Source organism: Lynx rufus, unplaced genomic scaffold (genome assembly GCF_022079265.1).
Source record: "Lynx rufus isolate CCGP_SWC_20201006 ecotype Redwood Valley unplaced genomic scaffold, mLynRuf1.p SCAF_50, whole genome shotgun sequence".
Taxonomy (NCBI): domain Eukaryota; kingdom Metazoa; phylum Chordata; class Mammalia; order Carnivora; family Felidae; genus Lynx; species Lynx rufus.
In genome coordinates, this window is record NW_025814868.1 from 1,223,543 (window position 1) to 1,241,615 (window position 18,073).

Consider the following 18,073-nt stretch of genomic DNA (forward strand, 5'->3'; position numbering starts at 1 on the left):
GTCGGACGCCTCCAGGGGCCGCTGCCCCAACTCTACTCCACCCTCCACCAGCGTGAAGAAAGAGGCAACCAGAGGCATGGAGAAAACATCCATCTCAGGATTTATTACAACACGTCGTTTCCAAATACAAAAGAAGGGGACAGGTCGGGGAGCAGAGTGTGGCCGCGCTGGGGGACGGGCTCTGAGGCAGGGGTGGGCCGCCCAGTCCAGAGAGACCAGGAGCCATGCGGGGGACCTGCCACCTCTCCTCCGCTGGACTTTCCAGCAAATATTAGGAGGGGGCGGATCCAATGTGGGGCAACCCCCAATGCCAGGGCCGGGGGAGTGGGGGGGGTGGGGAGGTATGGGGGAGGGGAGGAGGGCCGAGAGACTTGGGAGAGGGCTGGGGCCCGGCCCCCGCCCCGCCTTGGGCAGTGCGTGGAAGTGGCCAGGGAGGGGCTTGTGCCAGGGCCCGGTCCCCCCAGGACAGGAGAGGGGGTGGCCGAGACAAGACCTCCCCCCAGTGCAGCTGCTTGCTTTGGGGTGACCCGTGCCTCAAGGGCAAGAGCCCCCCACACCTCAGGACAGAAGTCACAAGAGATGCTGGCCGCCCTGAGAAAGGGCAGAGGGAGGAAAGGACCGGGACTGCGGGACCTGCCTCCAGAGTTTTGGGGCCCAACCAGTGGCCCCAGACCACTGTCTCCTGGACAGCACGGGGGTGGGGGCGCGGAGGCGGGGACCAGTGCATCCTCCACACCCAGGGTCACCTCAGAAACCCAACGCGATAGACAGACAGAAGGCAAATTTACATAATCAATAATAATAATAATAAACCAATAATAATAAATACTTAAACCTCTAATCCATAGATTGCAAACACAACAATGATAGCTTATTTTCTTGGGGAATGGGGTGGGGACGGAGGGAACCGGAAAGGACTTTTGCTTAAAGGGGGGATGGCAGGTGCACAGAGCTGCAGGTCAACAGAAGAACAAACAGAAGAAACAGCCACAGAGGCCGCTGCCTGAGGGCTCCGTCCCCCCCCGGCCACCCCTCCTACCAAGCCCCTGGCCTCTTCCCAAGGTGACCAGCCCCCACCCCTAGACTCTAGGACATCTGAAGATTGGGGGTCATCTACTCCTGCCTCCAAAAGCCGTGGGTCCCTGTGACCTGAGAGGGTGTGGGGCAGGGGGTGGCTGGAGTTTTTTCCCTGCCTTTCCCACCAGGCTGGCCCACTCGGGCCAAAAAGCCCCCGGCACACCACCTGGAAGACCCCAGGGAGGCTACAGAGGTGAGTGCTCCCCAGGAAAGGGGAGTATGGGAGCTGCTCTTCTCCAAGGACCCCAAGGGGCAGGGGCAGGACTGGGGGCGACCTCTTGCACCTGCCTGAGTCAGGGGTCCTTATCAAAGCTGAGGACCCCCGCCCCCAGAAGCACAAGGGTCTGACTGGTGCTTAACTGCCTCCTCCCGCTTCGAGGCAGCCAGCTCCTCGTGGAGAACCCCCCCCCCCACCGCCCCACCTGCAGGAACATACCTGAATTCCAAGTCTGACCTGGGGCCTGGGGCTGGGTGCAGGAGGAGCCCAGAACAAGACTGTAAATCCATCTGCCCTCTGACCAATGGAGCCAGCACTGGCTAGCCCAGCTCCTCCCGCCTGATTGCCCCAGGGGCCAAGCTCCTGTACTCCAGCTGTTTCCCCAACCTGGCAGGTGGCGCTGAGGGCACCTGCAAAGTGGAGGAGAGGGGAGCAGCGTCTACCCAACCTGCAAAGTGGAGGAGAGGGGAGCAGCGTCTACCCAACAGCCTTGCTGAACCCATGAAACTGGACCTGGGCTCAGGCAAGGGGGGGGGCACTCTACCTCCATCCCTGCCCTGGGGACCCACAGCATCTGACACTCAAGAGCCCCCTTCACTGCGCCCCTACCCTGTTCTATCCCCAGCCCCTCTGAACACCCTAGCCTCTGCAGGCCCAATGCCTGTAACACCAACCAGGCAACGGGGCGGGGGAGAGGGGGCAATAGGAGGGCAGGTGAGGGGGAGCCTCCAGCCGGCAGAGCCTCCTCCGCCACACCCCAGCTCCTGGCATACTTCCCCCACCTAGGCTTTGGTGCAGAGCCTGAGACAGGAGCAGAAGAGAAGGAGTGGAGAGGAGGGGGCGGGGAGGGACAGGGAGGTTCTGAGGCTCAGTTTGTGGCAAAGTTTTTTTTCTCCTTTTTCCCCCTTTTTCTTATGTAAAAAGTGCACAAAAGCTCGGCAGCCTCTTTGCAACGGTCAGCAGTGTTTCCTGGGGGAGGGAGGGGGCAGGGAGGGGACCCCAGGCCTGGCACCCCAGCTCGGGACTGAAGGTGGCCTCATATTGCTTAGAAACGGGTGTTTCAGTTTAAATACCAGACAGTAAAAATAGAGCTCCGAGGACCGCCCGCACTGTTGCCAAATCATTGCCAGAATGAACAGCTTAAATAAATAAAAAAATCGAAATATTTACTTCTCGATAAAAATCGCAGTAAAACCATTTACCTTTCTTTGCATTATATATAATATATATTTATAGTGGGCCCGGCTGCTGGCGGCCCAGACCAGGGGGCGGAGGGCAGCGGAGCGCCGGGCGCCGGGTCCCCGGCCGCCGTCAGGACACCTCGATGACCTCCACGCTGCCCGAGAAGCTGGCCTGCTTGCCCAGGGCGGCCAGCTCCTCGCCGCGCGCGCGCCCCTCCACCATGCCCTCCTCGAACTCCATCTGGCAGCTTCGGCGCTTGAATTGCGTCTCCGGGGCCGGCTCCTCTGGCCAGCCGGTCCGCGCGTCCCGGACCTCGGCCCGCGCCGCCTCTCGCCGCCGCAGGTCGCCGCCCCCCGCGCCCTGCGCGCCCGCCCGGCCAAACGGTGCGAACCGCGCGCCGCCGGCGCCCTGCGCCCCCTCCGGGCTGAAGCACCAGGGCCCGTCGGGCGACGGCGTGCCCGGAGAGTCGAGCGGCGGCGCCCAGCTCCCGGGGCCCACCGGCTGGCCGGGGCCGGGCAGCCCGGGTGCCGACAGGGCCGAGAGGCCGAGCCGCGGAGTCTGGCGGGAGGCATCGCCGAAGTTCAGGCCGAGGCCGTGCGCGGGGGAGCGCGCTGGGGAGCCGGCTGGAGGCCGCGGTCGCCGGCGGAGGCGCGGGCGCGACTCCGGCGCCGCGTCCGGGCTGTCGGGGCCCGGCGAGGGCAGGCCCAGCGCGCCCCCCGACGGGCTGTCCAGCTTGCAGAGCTTGGGGGCCTCCCCAGGGTCGGGGGGCCCGGGGTCGTCGGGCCGCCGGCTCGGGGCATACGCCGACTTGATGTCCAGCGAGAAGGAGCGCTTCAGGCGGTTGGTGTCCTGGAGGCGGTCGGAGGACAGGTGCAGGCCACGAAGGCCCTGTTGCAGCGCGCTGGTGGCGGGGTTGGAGGAAGGCGCGGGGAGCTCCCCGCCCGCGCCGGGCGCGCCCTCCCGGACTGTGCTGGCCGCCGCGCTCCCGGTGGCAGCGCTCTCTGAGGTAGGTGGTGGCAGCGGCGGCAGTGGGGCCGCAGGGCCCGGGAGGGGCTCGGGGGTCCCTGGGTGGGACGCCCCGTCACCCTGCAGGGCGGCCAGCAGCTTCAGGCTGCGCTCATACTCCAGCAGCTGGCCCAGGAAGTTGAAGTTGGGCGAAATGGACGGGCGCCGGTCCTTCACGAACCTGCGGGAAGGAGGGCGGCTGTGTTGGCTCGGGGCTCCCTGCCAACCCGGACGGCCTCCCTGTCTCCCTCCGCTCCCCCTCCCCCACGCTGGGGCGCGCGGCGCGGCCGAGGCGCCCGGCCGAGAGTGCTGGAGCCCCCCGCCCCCTCCCCCCCTCGCTCGGGCCTCTCCCTCCCTCCGGGCCAGGGCCTTTCCGTTGCTGGCGGGGGGAGACGGGAGGGAAGAAAGACGGGGCTACCTGTAGGCGTCATCGGAGGACATGCCCATGGTCTTCATGATGTAAGCGATGGCGATGGTGGCAGAGCGGGAGATGCCGGCCAGACAGTGGACGATTACTTGGCAGCTGGACAGCTTAGCTCTATCTGGAGGCGGAGCCGTGGGGGCGGGGTCAGGCCTGGGGTCCCCAACCCAGGTGGGGGGGGTGGGCCTCACCGGCCCTATCCACCCCCCCTCCCGCCGCCAACAGCCCCAGCCCCACCTCAGGCCGGTGACCGGTGACCGCAGCTCTTCCCTCCCGCCTCCTGCATGCTGTTCTCTGCGGGACTCCTGCCCCCACTGCCCGCCCGCCGCGCCCCCACCACGAGAATAGGCAGGAGAGCGCCTGCTCCTCCCTCCTCTTGGAGACTCCTACCCCCCTGGCCCCCCCCACCACGAGCACAGGCAGGAGTGCGCCCGCCCCTCACCGATGCACTCGATGGCCCCGCCCCCTGTCCCCGCCCCTGCCCCTCTACAAGCACAGGCAGGAGTGCGCCCGCCCCTCACGGTGCACTCGATGGCCCCGCCCCCTGTCCCCGCTCCACTAGCGCAGGTAGCGGAGTGCCCGCCCCTCACGATGCACTCGATGGCCCCGCCCCTGGCCCCGCCCCCTGTCCCCCCTACAAGCACAGGCAGGAGTGCGCCCGCCCCTCACGAAGCACTCGATGGCCCCGCCCCCTGTCCCCCCTCCACTAGCGCAGGTAGCGGAGTGCCCGCCCCTCACGGTGCACTCGATGGCCCCGCCCCCTGTCCCTCCTCCACTAGCGCAGGTAGCGGAGTGCCCGCCCCTCACGATGCACTCGATGGCCCCGCCCCCGGCCCCGCCCCCTGTCCCCCCTACAAGCACAGGCAGGAGTGCGCCCGCCCCTCACAGTGCACTCGATGGCCCCGCCCCCTGTCCCCCCTCCACTAGCGCAGGCAGCGGAGTGCCCGCCCCTCACGGTGCACTCGATGGCCCCGCCCCCTGCTCCCCCGCCCCCCCCAACGAGCACAGGCAGCGGAGCGGCCGCCCCTCACCGATGAACTCGATGCACTTGTCCAGCCAGGGCAGCAGCTTTTCGCAGTAGTTGTCATTGATGGGAATGCGCATGAAGCGGCTCTCACAGATGAAGTCCGGCTTGGGGCAGGAGTTGCTGGCGTTGAGGACATAGCTTATTCCGTTCTGGGTCATCAGATCCTGGAGGGACAGGAGGGCAGGTCAGACCACGGGGGTGCCGCTGGACCGGACTTCCGGGTCCTGGCACGTCCCCGAGAGGGGAGCCTCTGCAAGCCCCGCCCACGGCCTGAGGTGGGTTGCCCGGGCGGTGGCCTTACCCTCTTCCCTCGTCACAGTTTTAAAACACGGGACTCTTTCAGTGCTGGCCGGGGGCCCAGTGACATCAGCAGTTTGGCATGTGGGCTCCGCCGCCCGAGGGGCTGGGAGCTGCTTCTCCACCCGTCTCTGCTCTGGTCCTGCCACAGCGCCCTTGGGTCTTCGCGCCCCCAACCCGTGCTTCTCCCGCACCTGGGCACCCATCCCCGCGTGGCCTGGCGGCTCCCTTCCTCCCCCAGACCAGCCCCGGAGCCGCTTCTGAGCTCCTGCCTCGTCCCCCGGCCAACGGCCAAAGCCCCAGCTGTGCACACACCTTGTTCAGGACATCTTTCTGAGAGCCCAGGTAGAGGTGAGGCAGGATGCGGGTCAGGCCCACACTGGGCACCGGCAGGCAGGGCTGGGAGAGGCTCATGGGCAGCAGGGCAGCAGGCTTGCCCTCACAGAGGCCGGGGAAGCAGGAGGAGAAGGTGGCAAAGCCCCCTGCAGGAGGAGGAGCGGAGGAGACGTGGGTCAGGCGGTCGGCTGGCTGGGGCACCGGAGCACCACTACCTCTCAGCCTCCCCCAGCCTGGGCTCCCCCGCCCAGAGGGAGGCCCCTGGGTGGGCCTCTGGCCTGAGCACCCGGCCTCCGTGCTGGGTGCTGGAGGGCCGCTCTCACCAGGTCGGGGTGTGTGCTCCGCACATATACAGCCCGCCCCTACGCCCACATTCCTCCTCAGGCTAATTAGCAGCTGGCGCACTGAGGACGCCGCTGTGATGCCCGTAAATGTGGGGTCTGGGTGGTGAGCCAGTCTAGCACGTGCAGGACCCAGGCAGGGGTGCGTTCAGATGCCACGGAAGGCTCCTGCTGAGGGTGTGGTTCCTTCGTACCCGTGGCCTGGGGCCAGCCCCGGCCTTCCCGCCTCTCCCCCTGGGCTGATGCAATCCCTCCCTGGCTCTAGTTGGCCGGGAGCCCCAGACCAAGCTTGGGTGCCAGGACCAGGAGGCAAGGGCTTCTGAGGGGCCCTCCTCCCCCTGGGCATGACATCACCTACTGGAATCGGCACAGCCCGTGGGGCATCTGTGCTCTAGTTAGGGCTCCGTTCTGCCCAGAAGGCAGCACCAGAGGCTGGGCTGAGAGCTGGGAAGCCCAGGGGCTGTGCGCAAGCAGGGCACGCAAGCGGGCCCACGTTCTGCACGTGGCTGGCACGTGCCCTGCCGCCTTCCCTGCACATCCAAGCCCCAGGCCGCAGGTCAGTGGAACGAGCCCCTCCGCTGGCCTGAAAGACCCGAGGGGGCCTCCCGAGTATGTCTCTGAGTCCGTGAGTGACCGCGGGCAGAGCTCTCTCCGCCTCTGGCCTGCTTCCGCACCCTGCCTGCCACATGGCGTAGCTGTGAAGCTCAGAGGAGACAATGACTGCGAAGAAACACTGAGAACACACCTGCCCACACCCGGTGTGATCGCCAGCACTCGGCGGGACGGCGTGAGACTGCACCCTGGGGCTAACCACACTTACGGGGACACAAGCCCTGTGGACGTTCTCTGCTCTCCGTGGACTGGTCCATTTCAGAATTCAACTGGACCGCGCTCTACCTCACTGCTCTGGAGGAGGCCGCGGAGTGAGGGGAGTTCGCAGGCCAAGAGACCCCCGTGCTCTTTCCGGGTCTGCAGCAACAGCCGGTGAGGGAGCCCTGGCTGATTTCCCAGGACAGAGATGCCTGGTGCCCTTGGCCTTCACCCGTAGCCCAGATCAGTGGCCAGTTTGTACAAACCTCCGACCAGAGTGCCTGCCATGTGTGCTCCCTGTGACCCCAGCGAAGGATTGACTGGGGGGGGCATGGTGATGGGGGGCCCCCAGGCTGGGGGGGGGTGCAGGCACGAGCCTTGGAGGAGCTGTCCCGTCCCCGCGAGCCTGCTGGCCGGACAGTGAGAAGTGGGTGACCGTCAGCACCAATGACAACACAGCTCACAGGTGAAAGCTGGCCCGGGTTCTGGGGGAGGGCTCCTGTTCACCCTTCAGAGCCAGGGGCCCCTGGATGTTCCTGCTGGATGATGGTGCCCCCACCCCAGGAGGGCAAGGTCTGCAGCATCTCTCCAAAGGCTCATCTCTATCATCTCTAGCCTCCCTTGCTCTCCGCTCTCTGGGTGACATGGCCTAAGCTGAGGGGAGGGGGGCTGCGTTCCACCAGGAACGTGCTGCACAAAGGGGGATCTCTGGACAGGTGCAGACTTACCAGACTTGACTGCGATTCCTCAAGTAAACCCCACAGGACTCACCCCCCACCCCCCACCCCCGCCACCAAACCGGAGCCAAGCCTCTGGTAGTGACCCCTACAAGCCCCCTATAGATGTCAGGTGCAGCAGAGCTGGAGACCGGGCCCCTCCAGTGATTTCAGCCGCACCCCCCCCCCCCCCGCCCGGGCTCTGGGGCCGTCCTGGGTCGAATCCGCGGCAGCCGGCCTGGACCCTCTGCAGGTGCTGGCACTCTTGGCAGCCGGGAGGCGCCCCCATCCCCTAGGCGTCCCCAAGGGCACCTTCCTTCGGGAGGGATGCCCGCCTCCCTCTGCCTCACGGCTTCCCAGCGGGCTGCGCCTCACAATGGAATCTCGGATTCGCACAAAAGCTCATGCCTAGTACGCACCAACTCCACCGACTCCGCGGGCACTCGGCCCCCGCCCCCTCCCGCAGCTCCCAATGCTCGGGCTCTCCTGCCCAGATGCGGGCGGTGCCCCCCCCCACAACCCCCGCGCGCCCCCCGCGGTCCCCGCGCCCCGGGCAGGGTCCCCACCCACCCATCCTCTCTCCGCGCACCCTCTGCGCAGGGGCCGCCGCTCCCGCCGCGGTCTCCGGCCAGGGTCCGAGGGCGGCGCGTGCGGAGTCGGGCCGCGGGGGCGCACCGACCCGGCGCCGCGACATCACCAGCCCGCATTCCGCAGCAACGCGCACCGGGGCGAGGGCCGCCCGCCGCTTAAAGGGCCAGGCTCCCTTTCCCGTCCCCGCCCCGCCGGACGTCACCGCCGAGCTGCTGGGGGGAGGGGGCGGGGAGGGCAGCGGTCACAGCAGCCGGTTCCGGGCCCCAGGGCGCCTGCCCCACCGCCCCACTCCTGCTTCCATGAGCCTCCGCGGTCCCGGAGAGGGATCTCCCTGCCCTCCAGCCGCGCCAGCCTCTCAGCGCTCCTCAGCCCCACCCACGGAGGGGTGGGGTCCTCCTTTTCTGGCCTCTGCTGAGACCCCCTCTCCCCCTGTGATCTTGGTGTTCCTGGAAAGTCACTTCCCCTTTCTGGCCTGGCCGCATCCCTCCTTCCCACTGAGCTTCGCCTTCCCGCCTTCCCTTTCTCACTGGCTCCGGGGCTGCTCTGGCCTCAGACTGTGGGCAAGGTGAGAAGGCTGTCCCAAGTCTGGGTCCTGATTCGGTGTCACTTTGAGCCCTTGTCATACCATGGTGGGTCATAACTTCTACCTGGCTTGGCCCTCAGTGAAACGGGTGCAAATACTCTAACCTTCCAAGGGGCGGCAGCCCCAAGAGCTTAGCGAGCCAAGCGGGGCACAACCAGGTCCCAAGTGAGTGCTCCTGGCACATTCCAGCCTAGGCCTGCCCCACTGCATGCTGGGTGAGGGGCCCCAGCCTCCAGAGGAGACCCACCATTAGGGGTTCTGGGCTTTCCTGGGCAGCCTGGGGGTAAGGGAGAGTGCTGCTCTAAGACCAGTTTCTCTGACTCCCAGAAAAGGGCCTGGTGGCTCCCGCTCCTGGCTGGAGAGTGTGCGCCTGCACACTGACGTGTGTGCGTGAATGCATGCACGTGCACACGTGCACACACACACACACACACACACACACACACACACACGTGCACGCTGGGGTTCCCAGCTGGGCCCTGGGAGAGCTCCCGTCCGCCCAGGCTACCCATTAAAAAGCCCAGAGCCTCTCTGTCCTCTCTATCTTCTTCCTACCCGCTCAGCCCCCACAGTGAACCCAGGGGACAGCGGTTGAATCAGAGTTTGCAATTCTGTGGCTTGTGGTTCCCAGAGCTCACACACATGCACACAAGTCCCACAGCCCACCCACACAAGTTTGGGATCACCAAGGTGGGATACACACACACACACACACACACACACACACACACACACACACAAGCAAATACAGATCACCAGCCTCCCAGGGGCAGGCACCGACGTAGACACCCTCTGACCGTGTAGACCCAGACATGTGTAGAAGGCAGCGTGCACACCTGCACACGATGCTGACCCACCTGAACACCCTTCAGAATATGGTACTTCCTCCAAAAGGTCTGCCCTGAGCGGCCTGGCTCTAGCCTTCAGGTTACGTTGAAGGTCCATGCTGCCACTGGGCCCGTGCCAGAGGGCCAGCCCGGTGCCCTGGGACCACCCCATGGGGTGCCTGCATGTGAGGGCCACTCAGGGCAGACAGGCTGAATGTACATCCTATTGGCTGTGTGAGGTGGGGACAACGCCCTCTTCAGCCCTCTACGTCCTCCGTCCACCTGCCACAGCCCCTGGCAGGCAGAGGTCGGGGGCGGGAGCGCCCACAAACGCCCCAGACCCGGGCAGGGAGGGTGTGCATCCCTGGGACAGACCAGGTCAACCCAGCCCTGGGACCTGGGCCACCTCTGGGAGGTGGGTTCTACAGGAAGTGCCTCAGCCCCTGCCCACGGGGGGAAGGCATCATCAAGAACCACTTTGGAACGTGTGTGTGTGTGCGCGCGCACGTCGGGCACACCTACGTGTGGGCCTCCAGGCTGGCTGGGCTGCTTTTGGGGAACAGGAAGCCCTATAGGGACCCCTGTTGGCCCCCAGGCGGAGTCATCGTCAAGTAGGCGTCCGTGTTGGCCGTGGCCTTCACAGGCACTCCCTGCCTGCGACCAGGGGTGCTCAGATTGGGGTTTGCAGAGGATGGGGCCCCTGTCTCCCTTCCCAGGCAGGTGGAGGGTCAGAGATCCCTTCCCTCCGCGGCATTTAGGGCTTGCCTCTTGTCTACCTCTTCACCTGCTAGCGGTGGCGGGAGGCCCATGTGCGAGGGGGTTCTGAAGCGTGCGGGTCCAGGGGAGGGGACAACGGGGCCTCAGAGAACTCCGGGGTTACCGAGAAGGCGCCCCTCCCGGCACTGCCCCTGTAGTCGCTGGTCTCTGGGCTTAGAAAAAAGAGCAGAGATGGATCCAGAACCCTGCCTCCCCAGACGCCTCCACCCAGCACAGCCAAGCTTGCAGTGGTGCCCCCCAGTCCCCCCCCTTGCGTCTGTCCGGAGCTCACCTGTGAGGATGGCCACGCTGTCGAAGCAGCCGTCCAGCTTGCTGAGCAGGATGGAGAGGAAGCTGTCTGCAGCCAGCACGCTGGCGTCCCGAGTGCTCTGGTCATACACTACCACGTCCTGCGGCTCTGTGGCCTCCACCTGGGAGCCGTGAGGGCAGAGGTCAGGGCACTGCTGGGCACCTGCCGGAGGCCCCCATCCCCGGCTGCCACCCACTGCGGCTTGTCAGGCACTGGCAGGGAGGGGCTTCGGCCACCTTGCCGCCTCGAGGGAAGGGCAGGCTCTGAGCCGCCCACTGCACAGCTCACACCTGGACAGGTAGAAACGTCCCCAGCCACACAGGCAGGCCCTCGGAGCAGGCAGAAACGGGGGACACTTGTCCTAATGCCGTGTCCTCACGCACGGGCATCTGAGCTAAGGGAGCACTTATGGATGTCCGCTGGGGGCCACGTCCACGTAGAAGAGATTAAGGTGAAAGTAACAGGGTCTTCAGGGGTACACACAGGTGCCCCCAGGGACAGGGGTGCACGGACACCCTCAGGGCGACCGACGCAAGGGGAAAGCTGTCCCCAGGGTCCCCGGGAGGCACGTTTTGGGGCTTCTGCAGGCGGGATGCCTTTGGGCCTGGGCCTTCCCCTCTTCCCCAGCCAGCGATGGGAAAAGGAGTGCCACAGGGGCCACCTTGGATTCAGGAGGCAGCAGCTCGAAGCTGGGGTTCCGTGCCCTCCCCCCACCCCAAATGCCCCGCCTGGGGACCAGATGCTCAGCAGCTTCTGCTCAGAGTGGCTAATGCCCTGCCCCCCAAGCACACTCAGCCCTTAAGCCAGCTGAGCCGCCAACCCTAGGCTGGATGATGTCACCAGCAGCCAATGGGATGGCGCTCTGGCAGGGAGTCCTCGCTGGGGGTGATTAATCACCGGATTCCCCTCACTGAGGCTGCAGGGAGCTTGTTCTGGCCTTGGGGGTGGGTGGGGGGACTCCCCACGAGCGGCTGTGCCACCTGGGTCCTCTCACATCCAGCTCTGCTGAGGCGGGGCCTGTGACCAAGACCCCTCCCGCAGCTCCAGGCCGCTGGGCATGCCACTCTCCACACTGGAGGTGCCTCTGCCTTCCCAGGTCACTGGGCCAGGGGTCCCTTCCAGGGCTGGACTCGATGCTCCTGGCTGACGGTGCCAGGACTGTCCACCGCAGGTGACCTGGGATGTTCTCGGGGGAGGGCCCAGAGAGAATTCTGGGTCATTCAAAACTCTAGAGGGGAAAGAACTGGGGGGCTGGGGACAGGACCTCTCAGTGTGAGCCTCTTGGCCACCCCTCCTGTCTTCCTCTGACTTCTCATGGCCATCAATACATGCCTCCCCAGCTGCCATCCTGGTCCACGGCCTCCCTGTGCGCCGCACCCCCCCCCCCCCCGGCCCGCCCCATGCCCCTGTGCAAGGTCACACCTAGCTCATCCGTTCAGTGCCCCTCTGTGAGCCCTGGACAGGGCCCCAGGGACATGGCCCTGTCTTATGAGGGGAGACCTCTGCCAGGGGCGGAGGGCTGAGTGAGGACCCAGATAGGGCAGCAGGCTCTGGAAGGGAGGGGTGATGAATTGTATCTGGGGAGACGGTATCTGCAGAGGGCCTCCCTGGGGAGAGGCATTTGTGCACCCTAAGAGGAAGCTCAGGGAGGAGGGGTGGGAGCCGCCTACAAGGCCCGAGGCTTGGAATGGCTTAGTACATTCTGGCCCTAGGAGCCCAGCTGGGGTTAGCTGAGAGCTCCTGTGTACCTGGCTGGCGAATTCTGTCCTGGCCTCCGGAAGTGACGGGGGACTGGGCGGGAAGGCAGTCAGCCCCAGGGACTGGGTGGCCCTGGGGGCAGCGGGGGGGGGGGGTGTGTGGCACCAGCCCCAGGGACTGGGTGGACACAGCAGGGAGGGTGTCAGGTACCTGGCCGCGCACGGCTGGCTGGATGAGCTCTGCGATGGTCACCTTGCCCTGCTGCAGCCGTCGCTTCACCAGTTTGGAGCAGCAGATATTGACGGAGCTGAGCACGTGCCAGCTGTTGTATTCCACGAAAGAGCGGCTGTCGATGACCAGTGGCCCCCCAGGCCCGCCCCGCAGGAGGCTGGCTAGCTTCTTGGCATCCATCACCTTCCGAGGGAGCCGGTCCCCAGCCATGGTGGGGCAGTGGGCAGTGGGGAGGGGGTGGGCCCTGAAGGGAACAGAGGCTGCTCCGGTGGCCGGGGCTGTGGCTTAGAGTTTGGAGGGACCGGGCATGGTGCCAGACCTGCAGGGAGAGGCAAAGGGTCAGCAGTGCTGCAGGCCCCCAGGGTGGGTGCCTGGCCAGCTCCCCGGGCAGGGCCAGCCTCAGAGGGCCCACGGGGAGACCCAGGGGGACCAGGGGGTTTGAGCCTGACATGTGCCCCCAGAGGCCCTTCCTCTCTTGGGATAAACCAGCATCCCCTCTGGCTCTTCCACGGAAGTCAGGCCCCCTAACATCTTAGGTAAGCGGGGTGGAGTCTGTGACCCGCTGGGCTGAGAGCGTTTGTACGCGGTCCTACCCAGCACTGCGCTGTCCAGGTCATGGGGACAGCTTCTAAGTGGGACACAGCAAGGCGGATGGGGGAACACAGAGGGAAGGATCTCAGGGCTTGGACTGGGCTGGCTGGCCAGGACGGGCCTGAGGACGCCTCCCCTGGGCCCTCGGGATCATGGACACTCACTGCTTCCAGAACACTTCATCCTGCCTTCAGGCTCTGTCATCCCATTGCTAGGATGCATACCCTCCCCGGCCTGCACATCTTCCTAATGTCCAGAACTCTGGGCAAGGCAGGGGTCCAGAACGTGCTCCTTGCCCGGCATACCCTCCCTCTGTGGCCCCATGCTGCACAATCTCTCCATAAGCTGATAATCTGGCCCCGAGGAACGGGGGTGCCATTGGGGCTGCCTCCACAAGTCCGTGGGTTCCTGAGGCTGGTGCCAGGGCAGGTGCTGGAGGGGTCTGGGAGTGGAGGCGGGGCTCCTCTGCCACGGCCACTGTCCCAGTTCTGCAGAGCGAGCTTGAGTGTGTGCCATGTGGGGCCAGTGTCTGTCCCCCAGCAGGAGTGCGCCACACGCTCATGGGATGGGGGTGGCAGCACGGGTATGCTCCGGGCACAGTAAAGTCCTGAGGTCTAGGGGGACCCTTCTGGGGGCTGGGAGGTCCCAGGGTGGGGTGGATGGGTGGCACCTAAAGATGAAAGTCAAAGTAGGTGACCCATATGTGGGGACTCTCGGGGTGTGGGGACTCTCGGCACGGCCTCTAAGGGCCCTCGGCCTGAGGAGGAGGAGGTAGGTGGGGATACAAGGACCCCAGATCTCGGGGCAGAGGCCCCTCTTGTGGGTTTGGTGCTAAGCCTCTGCCACATGCCTCCCATCCTCGTCCTGCCTGCGAGGCCCCATCTGCCCTGTCACCTGCCAGGACTGGCCTCTCTCTAGGCCCACCGAGCCTCACAGCCTGCCAGGAGGCACACAGTGTGAGGATGATGAGTTTCCTTTGAAGGGGGGAAACCGAGGCTCAGGGGAGGGGTGGGACCAGTCAAAGGTCACACCAAGGACACTGGATAGAACCCAAGGCCTCCACCATTGCCATTCAGTCGGGACCTTCCCTCTACCACAGCCCCACCCAGCTCGGACACAGGAGAGGCTGGGGCACAGACGTACCCTGGAGCTCAGAGAGGGGACCCCCTCAGCACGCCCCCAACCTGCAGCTGCAGGTGCTGCTGCGGGGGGGCCCCCTGAGGACACTTGTCATACTGCAGTGACGATGGCCCTGGGGACAACAGTGGCAGCTGCGGCCATACCTGGACCACCCCCTCAGGTGAGCTCCCAGGCGGGTGTGGGTGGGAGACTTCACAGAGAAACAGGAGCACGGCAGGTGTAGACCGTGTCTGCTGGCCCAGAGGGAAGTGCCCGGGATGGCCCCGGTCAGCGGGCGGGGCCTTGGGATACCACTCACAGACACCCTGCTCCCCAGGCAGGCACCCGGGCTCCTCCACTGTGGGGGCAGGGCCTAGGGGTGCAGCTGGGGCTGCTGGTCATCCTGAGGGCCGTATGAAACCAGTTCAACAGCAAAAGGGCCCATCTGCCCAAAGGGGCGCCCCACCTGCTGAGGGGGGTCTTCACTCGCTGGCGGGGGCCTGTCTGCAAAGGGGGTTCCCCACCTGCCAAGGGGGGCCCGTCTGAGGGGTGTCCCCGCCTGGGTGATGAGGGGTCCCCAATTCGATTCCTGTATGAGGTGTTTTGAGAAGCTTCAGGACAGCTTGAGGGCCGTAGGACAGGCAGGGAGGCGGGCTCAGGATGAGAGGAGGGTGTGGAGGAGCTGAGCTGGGCTGCAGGACAGGGACCGGGGCTGGAAGGGGGAGCCGCTGGGCTCCCAGGCCCAGTACCTGGTCTCAGCCCCAGCCCCTAGGGAACCCTCCAGCTCGGCCCGGTGAACCACTCTAGTATTGTTATTTGCAGCCGAGGGGGACCCATTAGCAAGTTAGCACCTCCGTCGTTGCCATGGCAACCACGGAGGTGCCAGGCAACGCTGGTCCTGCGGCACAGCTACAGAGCAGGCTGGCTCTGCAGAACGGCAGGGCCCGCTCCTTGCCTCCTGCAGGTGCCCAGGAGCTGGGGCCTGGGATGACCGGGGGCCGGGTCCCTACGAGTCCCAAAGCCCAGGGGTGACACTCCTCCGGGCCCTCCCCTCTCTGCTCCACCAGGTCCTAACCTTTCTTGCCAAGGGCACCCACGGAGCACCTCACTCCCGCCTCCAGGGAGCCTTCAAGGGGCCACGGTCTGGCCCGAGTGCACCTCCTGCAAGACCTCTCAGGGCCTCCTCGGGGCTAAAGCTCCTGGGGGCAGACCCTCCCCTGTCGTGCTATGGATCCGAGCCCAGAACTCCAGTCGGGGGTGGAGAAAGCTTAGGACAGTCTTGAGCAGGTAAGTGGGGCTAGGGTGGGCCCCTAGTGGGCACAAGGAAAACAGATATTGCAGGCTCTTGGGCCTCCCCAGTTTCAAGCACCCACCCCAGGTACAGCCCAGACTCCACTCTTGGGAACTGAGGGGAGACAGCAGCCATCACCTGCTATTCCAGAGGCTGGGTGGCAGTGGGAGGGGGGCACAGCCCCCTAGACCCCCGTCAAAGGGCTCCTTGCTTAGGACACTTAGCAATTCTCAGTGCAAAGGCAGGAGGCCCCTCCCCACCTGGCTGGGCACCGCCTAGGAGGCTGCAGGCAGCCCCCTTCCTCTGAAAGGTCAAGTACACAGCGCGGCCTGGCTTCTGTGCTGTGTGTCCACTGCCGCGTGAGTCAGAACGTGCCCCCTTGCACACTGTCCGCACAGTGCTCACCTCTTTCCCACAACCCACTCCACCCCCTCATGCAATCGCTCACACACAGATGTGTGTGCACATGCACGTGGTCACCGGTGTGCCCTCTGCGTGCCAAATCCCCTAAAACCCCAGAAGCCAGCTCCAAGATCTTGTCACATTGTTGGCTCCCAGGGCCTCCACGGGGCACCCTCTTGTCCCTGAGCAAGAGACACGTGTGGCCAGAAGACCCCCAACAGAAGGCATCTTCACCAGGGTACCTTCTGCTCAGCACCTAGTGATGGGGAACTCACTACCTCCGGAGACCACCGTCAGGCCTGTCTGCCATGGGTGGCCCGTGGCTCTCGCTCAGAGTGGTGTCTCCAACTCAAGTGGTGCCCGGCACACATAGGCAGGCCCTCGGGAAGAGCTGGCAGCGGGGGCACCCACAATGCTGATGTGTCCAGCTCACTGTGACCAGGGGCACCTCTGGAGGCAGAAACGGAGAGGCCAGGAGAGAGACTGGTAGGGGGCTCACACCAGCTCAGCTCATTTACCCCCATCTGTTCTCATCAGGGATCCCCAAATGCTCTCACCCGCCCCCCCACCCCCTCTCCCCGAGGTGAATGCAACAGGACCCAAGCTGGCCTTTACTCTGCCCGGGAGGAGCCAATGGCAAGGCCAAGCAGAGCCAAGTTGGTCTGGGGAGGCTGTGTACCTGGGAGACGGTGGGGTGGGGGCCCTGCACCCCCAGGTCATAGGAGTCTGGGCAGAGCCTGGGGTGGGAGGTCCCAGCACGTCGGTCCTTGAGAGGGCATGTTCGGGACCCTACAAATCTAGGTTCCTCTGTTCCTTCCTGGCTTGTTCTAGTCCTACTGATCTGCAGGACTTCTGGTCACTGTGCCCCATGCCACACACCTGGGCCTTCCCGGGGCACCCACCAGTCACTGCCTGGACGGGTTCAGGCAGAGGTGGCCTCAGCCCGTGCAGTCCTCGTGGTCAGAGTCTGACCCATGTTCCTCTTGCTATGGGTTTGGCTCCGCTTCCTCTCCTTTCTGCACCCACTGGCTTTCATGGCCCCTTGGGCTCTCTGTCCACTGGAAACATCTGGACCAGCTGGTCAGCCTCAGCTGGAGAGGAGAGGATTCCGGGTAGGGACCTGGAGCAGAGGATCACTTCAAGCATCTCTCTGCATCTGTATGCATGGAACCCACTGTTCCTGGAGGCAGCCTCTGGGGCACAGGAGCCTTCCCAAGGGCCCAGGGCAGCAGGGGACTAGAAGTCACCCAGCAACTCTCCTGGGGCCCTCGCTGCCTGCAGCGGGAGGTATTCAGTCAGACTTCAGGACTGACTCCCAGCTCCTGGTCACATGATCTGCCCTACCTAGGCAGGTGCTTATTAAGCTTCTGGGGAGTGAATTCATGGGACATCTGTCCTCCCTGAGCAGGGTGGGGACACTGCATGCTACACTCATTCCCTGAGCTTCCCTAGAAGCAAGAAGGTCTGAGGGAGGCGGTGGGGAGTGATGGACCCTCAGACCTCCGCTCAGACCCCCAGGGCATGAAGCTGCTCCCCCGGCCTGCAGCACCCCCACCTCCACCCCAAGCGGCACCCCTGTGGACACTGCATTAGATCTGGCCACCTCCCTCCTCCACCCTGCGGGATCCGCGACCCCCCCCCCCCGGAACCCCCAATCACTGCAGCACCCAGGACCCCCCCTCCCCCCTCGCCCAGGGCAGAAGCTAGTACCAGCTTGCAGCAGGAACTCAGGAGGCAAATTCTCCCAGTAGGGGTGACCTGGTGGGGGCTGGGCGCATCGTCGGCCCATCATCGCCCCCTCTGCTCCGGGCCAGACTGTTAGGTACCCCTCCCCACCAAGGTGGGCAGATAGGCTGAGGGAGGCTGGTTGCACTCAGCCTGGCAGTGCCAGCCCCTCCCCCAGCACCCGCTGCTGCCTCTGCAGCGGGCGGGCGGATGGTCTTTATTCTGCAGAGGCCAGCTGAGCACCCTGGGGTGGGGGTACCCGTGGCGGCCTGGCCAGAGAGGGGACACGGATCTGCAGCCCCTCCCCGCCGAACACGGAATGGGCCCTTTCCAGAGCCTCTCCACAGGCCAGGACCCTCGGCTCCTTTGGTCAAGGCCTGCATCGCCAGCCCGCGGGGGCAGGGACGACCTTCTCCAATTTGGGGCCTCCATGGCGGGGTGGGGGTTAGGGAGTCTGGGGTTCTCGCAGACGTCCGTACAGATCCACGCTGGATCACAAACGGCCCAGGTCCTGGGTCCT

The 18,073-nt window shown here is 65.3% G+C and overlaps 1 protein-coding gene across 1 annotated transcript; it reads right to left on the bottom strand.

Annotated features, from left to right (window-relative positions):
* Positions 1-2,605: 2,605 nt before the first annotated feature.
* Positions 2,606-12,635, bottom strand: DUSP8 (dual specificity phosphatase 8). The gene is made up of 6 exons (XM_047100562.1): positions 12,405-12,635; positions 10,479-10,617; positions 5,542-5,708; positions 4,934-5,093; positions 3,900-4,023; positions 2,606-3,662 (listed from the first exon to the last, which is right to left on the bottom strand). Exons 1-6 carry the CDS (start codon positions 12,633-12,635, stop codon positions 2,606-2,608), a joined length of 1,878 nt encoding a protein of 625 aa, XP_046956518.1.
* Between the last annotated feature and the right edge of the window lie 5,438 nt (positions 12,636-18,073).